Below are 16,453 nucleotides of genomic sequence, written 5' to 3' on the forward strand. Positions count from 1 at the left end.
TAGTGGGGCGCTAGCGGGCGAATAACTACGGTAAAGAGGCGCTAAAAATATTGCTGCGTTACCGCTGAAATATCACCCCCCACCCCCCCACGCGGCTCGTGTGAAAGGGCTCTTATTATATTCCCATACCCCCCAACATTTTGAGATGGGATTTCAAAGCACGTCTTCAATGAATATCACTTTAAAAGGCTCCTACATATTGGTAGATAAAGATAACGGACTTTTCGCATACTGAGAGATTTCTAGAGGGTCTCAGACTAATCTAGAAAGCCTTGGACCGTCTCAGAAATTCAAAAGAAGACCGAGAATGGATTTTCCGCATTGGCACCAGCACTCACTTGGCTCCGGATAACGCGGTGTGTCACAGAGAGACGGTTTGCACATACAGGAACTGCAACCGTTACAGATGGTTTCACAATCATGCACAACTTTCAACAAAAAATGTGATCACTTCTCACCACAACTTTACAGTCCGGATCAAAGTGAACAGCGTCTCACTGTACTTGGTATGGGAAGAAAAGCAGATGAGGAAGCTCCCGCATATCAATGCTCTGTTTTACTACAATGCGATAGTTGTGGCTAAATTTACATGCAGGAAGTAGGGGCAAAAACATAACTGTTTCTAATAGTTGTGATATTGTTTATGTTGCTTTTGCTAAACCTACAGAATATATATATATATATATATATATATATATATATATATATATATATATAAAAAAAGCTTCTTAAAAAAGCAGAACTTTGCCCGTAACAGTTTGAGAACAATTAATGTCTTTAACCACTTACTGACCGCCCCACAGAAGACAGACTGCTACAGGGCGGCTCTCCCGTGCAGAGTAATAGCAAAAGGAATTTGGGACTCTGAATGAGGGCGTTTGCCATTTTGTGGTACTGTGAGCCTCCTTTTGTTATCCCATACCCCGAAGCTGCGATACGCTCTGTATGCCCCTCCAATTCCCGCTCCCTTCCGCCCCTTACAGGCCGGGGGGGGGGGGGGGACTTGGCAGGATCCACAGCACATGTGCTGGAGGGGCAGAGCAGAGAGCCGCTGACCGGCAGACACGACTCTTTGCTCAGAGCAGAGGGAGCGATCAGTGATGTTTGATCGCTCAATTCTCACTGCAGAGGCGGATTTGATGCTGCATCCACCTAGGCGAGTATAAGGTTTTTTTTTTGTTTTTTTTTAAACCCATATTTCTCTTTTAACCACTTCAGCCCCGGAAGAATTTACCCCCCCTTCCTGACCAGAGCACTTTTTGCGATTCGGCACTGCGTCGCTTTAACTGACAATTGCGCGGTCGTGTGACGTGGCTCCCAAACAAAATTGACGTCCCTTTTTTCCCCACAAATAGAGCTTTCTTTTGGTGGTATTTGATTACCTCTGCGGTTTTTATTTTTTGCGCTACAAAACAAAACTAACAAAAAAAGAGCGACAATTTTGGAGAAAAAAAATGCATTATTTTTTACTTTTTGCTATAATAAATATTCCCCAAAATTTTTTCTTAAAAATTTTTTTCCTCAGTTTAGGCCGATACGTATTCTTCTACATATTTTTGGTTAAAAAAAATAAAAATAAAATCGCAATAAGTGATTATTAATTGGTTTTCTCAAAAGTTATAGCGTTAACAAAATATGGCATTTTTATTCATTTTTTTTTTTTAATTGATGGCGATCAGCGATTTTTATCGTGACTGCGACATGGCGGACACATCGGACATTTTTGACACCATTGTCATTTTTACAGCAATCAGTGCTATACAAATGCACAGATTCCTGTGTAAATGGCACTGGCAGTGAAGGGGTTAAGTGTGTCCTAGGGGCGTGTTGCTAACTGTGGGGGCGTGGCTATGTTTTACACATCACTAATCTCTGATCCAATCACAGGGAGCAGAGATCAGTGACACTGTTGCTAGGCAGAACGGAGAGATGCTTGTTTACTTTAGCATCTCGCCGTTCTTCCTCTCCATGAGGCGATTGCGGGTATCCCTGCGGCGATCGAGTCCACGCCCCACCTCTTAAAGGGCAACATACAGGTACCTAATTTTCTGCCTGTATGTGCCCTTCTGCCAACGTATATATCAGCGTGAGGAGGACGGGAAGCAGTTAAGATTCAAAGCAAGCTTCCCCCATCCATCCATGTCTTTATTTTGTTGACTAATCACTTTGAAACCCCCACCCCCAGCAGCAGCCATCTTGAGTAAGGGCAAATGATTCACATAGTATTCACTTCCTGGAATCCATCTGCCCTTAGCTCAGGAATACAGGCAGTTGAGAAAGTGCCCTTTAGACTCCTGGGATGTATGACAACATTTGCCTAGGCCAGAAACCAGGAAGTAACTGAAGAAATGTAAAAAAAAATATGTACTTTCCTATCTATTTACTATTGCTAGCATAAAAATTTAAATTATTGAATGTTTTTTTTTTAAAGTCAGCATTGTAACTGCTGACTTTTAATAAGGACACTTACCTGTCCAGGGCGCCCGTGATGTATCCCCCCCCCCCCTCATATCGTGTCCCGGCGCCGCCATCCTCACTTAGGGAAAAAGGCATTGGAGCCTTGCGGCTTCACTGCTCGTTTCCTACTGCGCATGCGCGAGTCATGCGGCGCTTTGTGAATGGGGCACGCTGTGTTCTAGAACACACACAGTTCCCAGAACACAGCGCGCCCCATTTCCCAGAAGACGAGGAGGAGAGAAGACTGAAGATCACAGCAGAGTAGGAAGAGGCAGATTAGGAAGACTGCCTAGCAACAGGGGTTTCTGGCAAGTTAAAAAAAAAAAATTTCTAATTATTATTATAATTTTTTTTAAGAATATTAATGCTATTTTTTTTTTTTTTTTTTTTTTAGGGTGGCCCTCCACTTTAACTCTTTTGATCTGTGTACTTGTTCCAGACTGATGATTCAAAGAGCACTGAAGTCAGCGGGCTGCTATATCATCCAGGGAATTCGTTTTTTTTTTGTTTTGTTTTTTGAAGCAGCAATGGAATCCCCAATATTTATTTCGGGAAAAGTTTATTTTACCCGAAATAGAAGTGGCAGTTAGGCATTAATTATATGTTTCTTTAACTAAAATAGCCTTAATTATCATCCTTTGCTAGCTGTGTAAATGCTTGGACTTCAGGTATCCGTGTTCATTTTAGTCTTGTGGGGGGGGGGGGGGAGACATTAAAGAGGCACACAGCTTACCAGTAAGCCCAGTGGTTACATAAAACTAGTAATTACGCGGAACAAACTACAGTCTGTCTCTGGTAAATCTGTGTTAAAGAAGAAGTATGTGCAAAGCTCTTTTGGCCATACTTCTCCTGCGGGTCACAGGAGAAGTATTAAGTTCTGCACTCCAGTGACCCACATTTAGCAGGCTAGTCCACTGTCAGCTGATGTCACTCACCCGGTTCAGACTCTGGAAAAATCCCGACTTTGATGTCGGGATTCACCTAGATGCCTGGCTGGGAGCTGGCACAGCCTCTCAGCACGTGGCTGAGAGCCTGAGCCAGCAACTCTTACCCCTGCAAAGCCAGTGAGCACGGGGTGGGGGGGGGGGGGGTGCAGAGCAGAGATCGGAGACTGACAAGTCACAGTCTCACTGATGACTGAGAACTGAGCGATCAGCTATCTTTGATCACTCAGTTCTCGGTTTTAGAGGCAGCAGGGGGGCAGATGCAGCTTCAGATCAATGCTACAGGCATTTAGATTAGTATGTATGTTTTGTTTTTTTTTCGCTCCTGAACTTCTCATTTAATCTTTATTATCATATTGTTCTGGGTCAGTGAAGTATTGAAGCCAGAGGGTCAACGTGATAGCCATATAACTAATAAGGAGGAGCTCAGGCGTGTTCGCATGGTCCACGTGCAGAGCCGCCAGGAAGTCGGCGCAGCTGTCCACTACTCACAGGCCGCGATACATTGCCCCGATGTGCGGTTGCACAGATCAGGCAATGTCTCACTGCCTGTGATTAGCGCAGTGCTGCGCCGACTTCCTGGCGGGCTCTGCACGGGGAGTATGCGAACACGCCGGAGCTCATCCTTAATAACTAGCATTGTCCAGCTTGCTGTGGGGGGCACGCAGGCAGGAAGGAGGGGCCAGGAGCGCTGGCATGGGATCAGAGGAGGAGGAGGAGGAGGAGGATCGGGGCTGCTCTGTGCAAAATCATTACACAGAGCAGGGAAGTATAACATGTTTGTTCATTTAAAAAAAATTAAAAAAATTAAAAATCAAGGCTTTAATATCACTTTAAGTCAAAAGCAACCTAATCCCCCTGATTATCAGGCTGTGTAGGTATACAGGTCTCTTTACTCGTATAACCACTTAAGGACCGCCTCCTGTATATATACGTCGGCACTTTGAAGAGGGATATCTCGGCAACGGAGGCAGCTGCTGCCACAACAGAGATATCCCTCTTTACAGGAGGCGGTCCTGTGTACGATAACAGTGGTCTCCGCGGCGGGTTCACCGCAAGATCACCATTATCGGTGGCGGGAGAGGTGCCACCCCCCCTCCCACCGCCCTCCGCCGCTTACCGGAGCCGTCGGTAGCGGCGGAGGCGATCGGGTCCTTTCCATTACTGGGTATAGAGACGAGTGAGGCCAAGATGGCCCCCACTCATCTCTATACCATAGGGGGGCGGAAGCGACGTCAAAACGTCACTTCCGCCCATACCTCTTAAACGTATATTTTTTTCAATGTCATTTTTTCAAATGACTTTTTTTTTATTGCATTTAAGTCCAAATATGAGATCTGAGGACTTTTTGGCCCCAGATCTCATATTTAAGAGGACCTGTCATGATTTTTTCTATTACAAGGGATGTTTATATTCCTTCTAATAGGAATAAAAGTGATCCATTTATTTTTATTTTTTTAAAAGTGTAAAAATAAATAAAATCAAGTAAAATAAATAACAAAAAAAAATATAAAAAAAAAATGTAAACCACCCCGTCCCGCCGAGCTCACGCACAGAAGCGAACGCATACGTGAGTAGCGCCTGCATATAAAAACGGTGGTCAAACCACACATGTGAGGTATCCCCACGATCAGTAGAGAGAGAGCAATAATTCTAGCCTTAGATCTCCTCTCTAACGCAAAACATGCAACCTGTAGAATTTTTTAAATGTCGCTTATGGAGATTTTTGAGGGTAAAAGTTTGATGCCATTCCACGAGCGGGCGCAATTTTGAAGTGTGACATGTTGGGTATCAATTTACTCGGCGTAACATTATCTTTCACAATAAAAAAAAATAAAAAAAAGGGCTAAATTTTACTGTTGTCTTATTTTTTTATTAAAAAAAGTGAATTTTTTTCCAAAAAAAAGTGCGCTTGTAAGACCGCTGTGCAAATACGGTGTGAAAAAAAGTATTGCAATGACCGCCATTTTATTCTCTAGGGTGTTAGAAAAAAAAAACGAAATATAATGTTTGGGGGTTCTAAGTAATTTACTAGCAAAAAAAAAACTGTTTTAACCGGTTCCTGACCAGCGCACGCCAATGTACGTCGGCAGAATGGCACGGGCAAGCATATTGGCGTACAGGTACGTCCAATCTTCAATGCCGCCCTGCCATCGCGAGCACGCTGCTGGCGGCACGCTCGCATGCCGCTCAGGACCCCCGTGAGTCCGGTCGCGGGTCCCGCGGACTCGATCGCCGCGGGCATACCCGCGATCGGCTCCACAGGACGGCTGAATGGAGGAAATGCAGTGTAAACAGCATTTCTCCATTCTGCCTAGCAATTAGTGACGCTGATCTCTGCTCCATGTGATTGGAGCAGAGATCAGTGTTCACTAAATGAAAGCCCAACCCCCCCACAGTTAGTAACACACCCCTAGGAACACTTAACCCCTACACTGCCACTCACTGGTTAACCCCTTCCCTGCCAGTGTCATTTACACAGGAATCACTGCATTTATATAGCAGTGATTGCTGTATAAATGACAATGGTCCCAAAAATGTGTCAAAAATGTCTGATGTGTCCGCCGCAATGTCGCAGTCACAATAAAAAAAAAAAATCGCTGATCGCCGCCATTACTAGTAAAAAAAAAAAATAATAATAAATTATTAATAAAAATGCCATAAAACTATCCCTATTTTGTAAACGCTATAACTTTTGCGCAAACCAATCAATAATCGCTTATTGCGATTTTTTTTACCAAAAATATGTAGAAGAATACGTATCGGCCTAAACTGAGGCAAAAAACGTTTTTTTATATATTTTTGGGGGATATTTATTATAACAAAAAGTAAAAAATAATGCGTTTTTTTCAAAATTGTTGCTCTATTTTTGTTTATAGCGCAAAAAATAAAAACCGCAGGGGTGATCAAATACCACCAAAAGAAAGCTCTATTTGTGGGGAAAAAAGAACGTCAATTTTGTTTGGGAGCCACGTCACACGACCGCGCAATTGTCAGTTAAAGCGACGCAGTGCCGAATCGCAAAAAAGTGGTCTGGTCTTTGACCAGCAAAATGGTCCGGTCTCTAAGTGGTTAAACATGACAACACAACAAACGCCAAATCTGAAAAAGAGGCCTGGTCCTTAAGTGGTTAAGCAAAGAACTTGCACACAAAAAAATAAATAAAAAATCACTGATGTTTTGGTCAGAAATTTCTCCAATCCGTGTCCAGTTTATAGAGAGCGCTCTTTAATACCGAGACGGAAATGTGACCATTCTATTTACCTTTACCAGTAAGAAACAAAAAGGTCATGCTCATTTTGGCACAAGCCATTTATTGTACAACAACATAAAAAAACAGACAAAAGGCAAAAAACAGCTAAACTTACTTGAGATGGGTGTTTGGAGGCGGTGATATAAAAGTCTTCCAGGATTGGATTAAATGGCGCTTTTAGTCGCACCTCGCTCTTTATCCCCATGGCTCTGGCCACAGGTGTAGCAATGGCCCTGTGAAAATAAAAATCCATAAAACTAAAATCAGACTTTGAAATATTACAAAAAACAAAACAAAAAACAAACAATGTTATTTACTCCGCATGAACTGGCATAACTTTGAAGAAAAACTTTGCTCTCAATCAATCAGCATGAACTATTTTAATCCTTATGCTGCTAGAATGAGTAAATAGATAAGAAGGTGTATTATATTGACTTGTTTTCATTTTATTTATTTATTATTTTATTTTTTTATTTATTCTTTTAAATTTCTTCAGTTACTTCCTGTTTTCTGGCCTAGGCCAAAATAAAAAAAAAATCACAAAACAATCCTCCTGTGTTTGGGTGCTGGGTCTAGGGATGTGTGGTGTAGTCAACCCTTATAGGTAGGATGTCAACAGCCTTGCTGCGCTCCTCAGAACAATGGGGTGTCCTTGGAACTTTAGTAAGGTTCTTGGCTTCCACCTGCCCTTAGCTCAGGCATGCAGGCAGGAGGATGTGCTTAGCTGAGGAAGCCCTTCTGAAGACTCCTGGGATGTAGGGCATCATTTTGGCCTAAACATATAAAAAAAAGAAAGGGGGGGGGGGGCACCAACCTTGTGCATTACCAAAAATAATTTTAATAAAAATATTACAGCAATGGTTGTGCTAACATAGAGATGTAGTTAACAAGCATATCAAAGAAAATAAATAAAATTCTAAAAACAAAACAAAAAAAAAGAAGCATATCAAAGCATCAGCAATAGCGACCGGTATCTGTGGGTCTTTAGTGAGAGACGAGGATGTCGGAAGGACCAGACGGTATTGCGAGGAGGCTAACGCGTTTCGAGGGAGAACACGTTTCTTCAGGGCCAAAGTAATGAAGATTCATTCACCGCTTTGGCTCTGAAGAAGCGGGTTCTCCCTCGAAACGCGTTAGCCTCCTCACAATACCGTCTGGTCCTTCGGACATCCTCGTCTCTCACTACAGACCCACAGATATCATATGCTATTGCTGATGCTTTGATATGCTTGTTAACTACCATATTTATCGGCGTATAACACGCACCCCAAGTTTAGGAGGGAATTTTAAAGAAAAAAACAAACATTCTCGCCTATTTTCGGCTGTTCTCGGCAGCTTCTGAAAGCCGCAGAGAACCGAAAATAGCCAAGAACGGCCGAAAATAGCCAAAAGCTGCTGAGACCGGCAGAAAAGGCAGAAGAGCTCGCAATCGGCGGGTGATCGGCGTATAACACGCACCCACGTTTTCCCCCTGATTTTAAGGGGAAAAAAAAGTGCGTGTTATACACCGATAAATATGGTATGTCTCTATGCGAGTACACCCATTGCTCTAATAGTTTTATTACAATTATTTTTGGTAATGCACAAGGCCAGAATGATGTCATACATCCCAGGAGTCTTCGGAAGGGCTTCCTCAGCTAAGCACACCCTCCTGCCTGCATGCCTGAGCACTGGCAGTGTGTGAGGAGAGCCGTTCAACAGCATCTCCTCGCGAGGGAGACCTGTACAGGTAATCAGGGCACTGATCATCAGTACCCAGATTACAGTACAGCCCCAGCAGTGGCCATCAGTGACACCAGTGGCCATTAGTGATGCCAGTCAGTGCTGCCTTTCAGTGCCCATCAATGCCTGCCCATCAGTGCTGCCTATCTGTGCCGCCTATAACTGCCTACCAGTGCAGCATATTAGTGCCTCCTCATCAGTGCCACCTAATCAGTGCCCTTTAGTGCTGCCTCATCAGTGCTGCCGATCAGTGTCCATCAATGCTGCCTATCTGTGCCGCCTATAATTGCCCACCAGTGCAGCAGCATATTAGTGCCTCCTAATCAGTGCCCTTTAGTGCTGCCTCATCAGTGCTGCCTATCAGTGTCCATCAGTTCCGCCTCATCAGCGCACATCAGTGAAGGAGAAAAAAAAATTACTTATTTACAAAATTTACTGACAGAAACCAGTAACTTTTTTTTTCAACATTTTTGGTCTTTTATTTATTTTTTTTTAGCAAAAAATAAAAAACCCAGGGGTGAATACCACCAAAAGAAAGTTCTATGTGTGTGAAAAAAATGATAAAGATTGAATTTGGGTACAGTGTTGCATGATCGCACAATTGTCATTTAAAAAGAGTGAGCACCAAAAGCTGAAAATTAACCTGGGCAGGAAGGAGGGGGGGGGGGGAGTGGCCAGTAGGCAAGTGGTTTAAGTGAACCCTCCAACAATTTTCCCCCTGAAGAAGCCACGTGTCTGCATCTGTGGCGCAACGTGTAGGGGAGAGGCAAAGAGGACAGTACGGCGATTGTACCCGGCGGGAAGATTTGTACATCAGCAGCTCGTGTCACGGAGATAACGGACTACAGATCGTTGTACAGCAGATGTCAGAATGGTGCGCTCCAAGCCCCCCCCGAAAAACGTGAGTCATCGTTCTGCACTTTAATAAAAGACCATTTAGAATTGAAAAAAGTTATAAGCACTATTGGAGAGGATTTATTTTTGAATATACAGGAAAAACCTTGGATTGCAAGCCTAATTCGCTCTAGAAACATGCTTGTAATCCAAAACACTTTTGTATCAAAGCGAATTTCCCCATAAGAAATAATGGAAACTCAGATGATTCGCTCCACAACCATTTATTCATAGAAAAATTATTACGGCAATACAAACTACAGTACAGTATTAAGTGTAAGGTGTGTACACTACACGGGCAGATGTCCAGGGGCAATACGAGCAGTAGAAAGATCACAGTTTTCATGTAAAAAGAAGTGTCATTACACTCACAATATTAAAGGGGTTGTAACCCCTCAAAGTTTTTCACCTTAATAAATTCTATGTATTAAGGTGAAAAACCTTCTGTAGTGCAGCTGCCCCCCCCCCCAGAGCCCCCATTTTACCCGAGCCCGATCTTTCCAGTGATGGGGACTAGCACAGCCCAGTCTCCGGTCCTCATTGGATAGATGGATAGCAGCAGAAGCTATTGGTTCCCACTGCCGTCAAAGAAATCCAATGATGCAGGAGCCAGGCGGGGCGAGGCCGAGCCCCGCAGTAGCGGAACTCGAGAGCACGCCCACGCGAGTGCCCCCATGGAATGCAGCTCTCCCTGGGGGCACCTGATGAAGAGTAGGAGCCAGGAGCGCCGCTGGGGGACCCCAGAAGAGGAGAATCGGGGGAAACCTCTGTGCAAAACCCTTGCACAGAGGAGGCAAGTATAACATGTTTGTTGTTTACAAAAAAATAAAACGTTTACAATCCCTTTAAAAACAATATCCTGCGTTAAGGAGTGGCGCTCATCCATGTAAAGCTGCTGGTGTATTACAAAAAGGAGAAATGTAGTTATAGAGCAAGTCTAAAGGAAAAACTCAATTTGAAAGCGCCACATCCCTCTTAAAGTAGAAAAACCACCGAAAAATAAATATTTTGGGACTTTTTAAGCGCATACATATACAAAAGGAGAAATATATACAGAAAAATATACATTTTATTCAATTAAAAAATCTATAAACAAGGATAAATTGATCAGTAACCGATACTACTATACGTGTAAATGTTTATCTCTGTATCCATGTAGAGACAACAATTTACACGTATAGTGGTATCTGTTACTGATCAATTTATCTTGTTTATAGATTTTTTTAATTGAATAAAATGTATTTTTATATATATATATATATATATATATATATATATATATATATATATATATATATATATATATATATATATATATATATATATATATATATATATATATATAATTTCTCTTTTTGTATATGTATGCTCTTAAAAAGTCCCCAAAAAATGTATTTTCTGTGGTGTATACATTACTGTGAGCAGAGGTCCGGGGGAGCTGGTGGCTCCCAGCGATTCCTGGAGAACTCAGACACTCGGGAAACGTTGACACTTGCGGGTGCTCTGAATGTGCGTTGCGCCCGCCCCACCCAGCTGAGAGTGTCTGAGTTCTCCAGGAAGCACTGAGAGCCACCAGCGCCCCCTGGACCTCTGGCCACATACAGTACTGTATACACCAGCAGCTTTACTGTATACACCGATGACTTTGATGTATACAGTATTGTATGTGGCCAGAGGTCCAGGGGGCGCTGGTGGCTCCCAGTGCTTCCTGGAGAACTCAGACACTCCTAGCTGGGCGGGCATAACGCGCAGAGTACCTGCAAGTGTCAACAGTTCCCGAGTGTCTGAGTTCTCCAGGAATCGCTGAGAGCCACCAACGCTCCTGGACCTCTGCTCCCATACAGTACTGTATAAAAGAGCAGCTTTATTGTATACACCGACTTTACTGTATACACCAATGACTTTACTGTATACAACAGCAGCTTTACTGTATACACCAGCAGCTTTACTGTATACACCAACAACTTTACTGTATACACCATCAACTTTACTGTAAACTTTACTGTATACACCGACTTTACTGTATACAACAGCACCTTTACTGTATACAACAGCAGCTTTACTGTATACACCAATGACTTTACTGTATACACCAGCAGCTTTACTGTATACACCAATGACTTTACTGTATACATAGACTTTACTGTATACAGCAGCAGCTTTACTGTAAACATCAACGACTTTACTGTATACAACAGCAGCTTTACTGTATACACCAACGGCTTTACTGTATACGACTTTACTGTATACAACAGCAGCTTTACTGTATACAAATGATTTTACTGTATACGACTTTACTGTATACAAAAGCAGCTTTCCTGTATACACCAACGACTTTACTGTATACACCAACGACTTTACTGTATACAACAGCAGCTTTTACTGTATACACCAACAACTTTACTGTATACACCATCAACTTTACTGTATACAACAGCGACTTTACTGTAAACAACTTTACTGTATACACCAACAACTTTACTGTATACACCAGCACCTTTACTGTATACAACAGCAGCTTTACTGTATACACCAATGACTTTACTGTATACATCAGCGGCTTTACATGGATGAACACCAGACTCCTTAACGCGGGATATACATTGTGAGTAATTCCACTTTGTTTTTTTTTTTTTTTTTATACATTAAAACAGTGAAACGGATCCGTCTACTGCTCGTCTTGCAAGACCGCGCTCACATTTCAAGTTACAATAAAAAAAATAAAAAAAACCCCCGTTGCTCATCTTGCAAAATGCCTGTATATCACATTACTCGTAAATCAAGGTATTACCGTGCGCAGATTTTATGGTGAGAAATAGCGGCACTTGAAAGGACAAAAAGGGAACCAGGACAACTTTACATTTTAGTCCAAATGGGACTAAAGTGAGTGTTCACCAAACTTCCATTGTGAGGTCACCGGCATTAAGGTGAGAATACACCCAGAGGGGAGAAGGACGGGTGGGGAGTTGTCACCGGCTGCATAATACTGAGCACTTTAATGAAGCGCACAGAGGAGTGGAAATTGCCAGCAGGACAATGAGGAATTAAGGACTGCACAGACCTATCACATTATTTCACACACAGTGTTCTGATTGCATGGTCACTGAGAATTGTATATATCACTTATTGTACCGTATATATGAATTTCAGAGTTCGATTTGATTCTTTAATTATTTATTTTTTTACAGGGATTTGTTTTATTTTTCATGGTGAGTTTAATAGAAGCACAGCACATTTAATTTTTTTTTTTTTTTTTTTTTTAAACCGGTGCACTTTGCCCAGCCCCCCTCCTATACTGTATACACACACCTTCCCTTGGATCCCCTAATGACCCATTCAGCTTGCAAACAAGAAGAAATATTGTGTTTTTCTGGCTGCTGCGCATCATCTGAATGCTCCTCGCACATGGCACTGATGGTGCTTGGCAATTGGCCGGTCAGACATGACGCCTGCATGAGATATGTAAATCAACTGTCACTCACAGCAAGGGGAAGAACTGACTGGTATTTCTCTCTCAGTTTTTATCTTACTGAAAAAAAAAAATATATATATAAGAGGATTGCTCAGAGCTGGATTAACTCTTTGTGGCAAGATTGGGCACAGATGACATGAAATCCTATACTGTACAAGGTGCGAGCCTTAATTTAAAAAAACAACCCAGTTTACATCCACTTTTAAAGTGGTTGTAAACCCTTACAAACCACTTTGACCTACAGGTAAGCCTAGATTAAGGCTTACTTGTAGGTCCAAGCAATATCTCCTAAACCTATATGGTTTAGGAGATATTTGTCCGAAAACAGGCACCGCTGTCTACGGCGCATGCGCCGTAGACAGCGGCGCGCAGGCGCACTGAGTGCGGCATTCTCAGCAACGGAGCTGCCGCGCGTGTCGGCTCCCGTGCGCATGCGCGGGAGTGACGTCATCGCGGCTTCGCCGAATGACAGCGGCGGAGCTGCGAGACCCCACCAACAAGATGGATGCGGCGGACTACAGGGGACAGCGGCGACTTCGCTGGCTCCTGTGTCAGGTAAGTGACACATAATGGGCTACTATGCGATGCATAGTAGTCCATTATGCTTTACCTTTGCAGGGAATCAAAGAGGAAGTAAACTCATCAGGGTTTACTTCCTCTTTAAGTATTCGTAAACCCTTTTGTTTGTCTTTTATCTATAGGTAAGCCTAGAATAAGGCTTACCTATAGATAGTGGAAACATCTCCTAAACATGCGCCGTTTAGGAGATAATTCACTTGTAGTTGCGCCAATGTCGTCATCGCACATGCGCTGTGAAGAAACGCACCATCATGCCATTTCTTCCGCCAGCGTGGCAACACCGGCCAGTCACAGAGCCGGAGTCCGCGACCCCAGAAGGAAGAGGGGCGAAGATGGACCCAGCCTGCACAGGGGACAGCTCGGGCTTCGTTTGCAGGTGTCACATAATGGGCTAGTATGCGATGCATACTAGCCTTTTATGCCTTTACTATGCAGGCCTTTTGGGGAGCAAAAGAGGAAGTAAAACCCATTGGGGTTTACTTCCTCTTTAATTCTGGTGATAAGCAAGGAGCTCCTGTGATACCACAAGTCCCAACATGCATTGCCTGCTCCCTGGCTGACCTCATGCGCTCATTATCTGGCAAGGCATGCTAGGGATCTGCTGACAGCTCTTCACTGAACTGTATTAGCCCGTGTACACACGGTCTGAGATTCCGACGGAATGTGTTTGACCGTTTTGTTGGATATCGTTTCCGTCGGAGTATCCGACGGACCAAGTTTTCCAACTTGTTGGTAAAATTTTACGGCAAAATGCTCCGAACGGACATACTCGGATCATGTGTAGAGAATTCCGATCGGACAAAGTCCCACGCATGCTCAGATCAAATTCCTACATCAAAGCTATTGGCTACTAGCCTGAACGTAGTCCCGTCGTAACGAAATAACGTCATCACGTTCCGAACGATCGGATTTTCCGACAACTTTTTTTCGACAGTGTGTATGCAACAGTTTCGGCCAAAATCCGACGGATTTGGTTGTCGGAATGTCCGACCGTGTGTACAAGGGCTAAGGATGTAAAAGTATGTAAGACACAAAAAAAAGCTTGTTGGGTGTATATTATATATTACAGTTGATTTTTAAGGAAGTGCATATTTGAAGTTTTATACATGTGTATATACTGTGCCTCCCCCTTCATAGACTTTCTACAATTCTGTGCAGTACGGAGTAGTAAGGACTACTATGGACAGAGAGGATTACATTATCGTGAAAAGGTGACCTAAAGATCACAGCATGGATAGTGTGCCATGCATGTAGAAAAACTGTGCATGCGCAGGTGATGCCACTGGAACAGGTGTGACAGTGCAACAAACAACACCTCCATGATCCAAAGCTCCGGGAACTCAGGCCAAGGGTTTTCTGATAACCTCCATCACACAATTTACAGGAAAAAAAAGGTAAATCCGCATAAAAGGTTATAAAAAGTTACAAAACAGTGAAGTACAGCCATCCAACGCGTTTCGGCCATGATTAAGGCCTAACAGCCGAAATACATTGGCCTTCTACTCAGCTGTTCTTCACCATTTTAGAATAAAGTATAACATTTTATGGTGATTTACCAGAGAGCCGTCTTTTTTCATCGTCTCTTCCTGTCAGTGTGCATCTGCCTGCCCGTACGAGGTACGAACAGACAGATTCACCGACAAGCCTGCAGGAGTCCTGCATGGAACCTGCGATCTACTGATCGGGGGGTGCAATGCTTTCCAGGCTCCAAGTGAAAAAAAATTTTTTTTAAAGGTGAGCTTATCCTTTAACCTTTCCTAGAGTGCTGCGTTTTGCTCTTTTCTGGCCCAACATAAAGCGCGAGGCGTATAAAAGCCACCCTGGGAGTGAACACATTTCTTTGTGACATGGCTTGGCACCAAAATCAAGCCGTTAGAATTTACAATTCGCTGCCACAATGGTTTCCACGTACCTCTCGGCAGTTTTATGTGCTAGAAAAGAACCGTAACGCATAATCACAGAGATCAGCACACCCTTTAATTTGGCCCACCAAGAGTCCATACATAAAGAAAAAACTTTTAATATCCATTTTCCAAAACCCACATCCCTATAATTATCAAAATCACCAGCTTTAAGATTCTGTGTGGCGACTTGCAAAGACCCTCCAATCATTTATCTTCAGGTCTGTCACAAATGATGACTTAAGTCTGGGATCAGCAACCTTTTTCCACTTAAAGGCCTGATTCAATGTATGTGAATGCATGGAGGGCCACATTCACCTGCTAAAAAAGATAACATTACACAGCCACCCCCCCTCCCCCCACACACACAGACACCTCTGGCCCCCTTTACATTACACAGCCCCCTGCACTTCTGGCCCCCTTTACATTACACAGCCCCCTGCACCTCTGGCCCCCTTTACATTACACATCCCCCTGCACCCCTGGCCTCCTTTACATTACACAGCCCCCTGCACCTCTGGCCCCCTTTACATTACACAGACCCCTGCACCTCTGGCCCCCTTTACATTACACAGCCCCCTGCACCCCTGGCCTCCTTTACATTACACAGCCCCCCCTGCACCTCTGGCCCCCTTTACATTACACAGACCCCTGCACCTCTGGCCCCCTTTACATTACACAGCCCCCTGCACCCCTGGCCTCCTTTACATTACACAGCCCCCCTGCACCTCTGGCCCCATTTACATTACACAGCCCCCTGCACCTCTGGCCCCCTTTACATTACACAGCCCTCTGCACCTCTGGCCCCCTTTACATTACACAGCCCTCTCTGCATATTACACAGCCCCCCCCCCCCCAGCCGTGTAAGCACGGAGGGATGATGCACTTTACTTTTTTTTTTTTTTTTTTTTTACACTATGCCTTTGAAAATGTGATCCCTTTTATAGCTTGCATGACATTGCTTCCGGGTTACTAGTTTCGAGACCCTATCAAAGAAGATTCCAGCTTCATCCGGATGTGTGGCCAGCTGGCAGACCAGCTTCAGAAGGTGGCGGGAGGGGGACGGACCCTCCCGCTGCTTGAGATATCAGCCGAATGGCTGCTTAGCTGCATCGGTTATCTCAGGAAACCCAAACACCGGCTCTAAAGAACGATACCAGAGTGATGCTTGCAGTTGCAGGCATCACCCCGCTACAACCCCTTCAAGCCGAGGCTGCATATTTGCATACGG

The 16,453-nt window shown here is 43.7% G+C and overlaps 1 protein-coding gene across 1 annotated transcript in view; it reads right to left on the reverse strand.

The window, feature by feature from the left end:
* Positions 1–16,453, reverse strand: part of LOC143959298 (ceramide synthase 2-like) — a gene marked incomplete in the record, with an annotated part of 213,869 nt that overhangs the window by 64,721 nt on the left and 132,695 nt on the right. The window contains 1 exon segment of the mRNA XM_077467980.1: positions 6,770–6,887. Coding sequence (XP_077324106.1) covers positions 6,770–6,887 — 118 coding nt within the window.

This window comes from Lithobates pipiens, unplaced genomic scaffold (assembly GCF_037356315.1).
Source record: "Lithobates pipiens isolate NorthernLeopardFrog02 unplaced genomic scaffold, aLitPip1_a1.2 Scaffold_7, whole genome shotgun sequence".
Taxonomy (NCBI): Eukaryota; Metazoa; Chordata; class Amphibia; order Anura; family Ranidae; genus Lithobates; species Lithobates pipiens.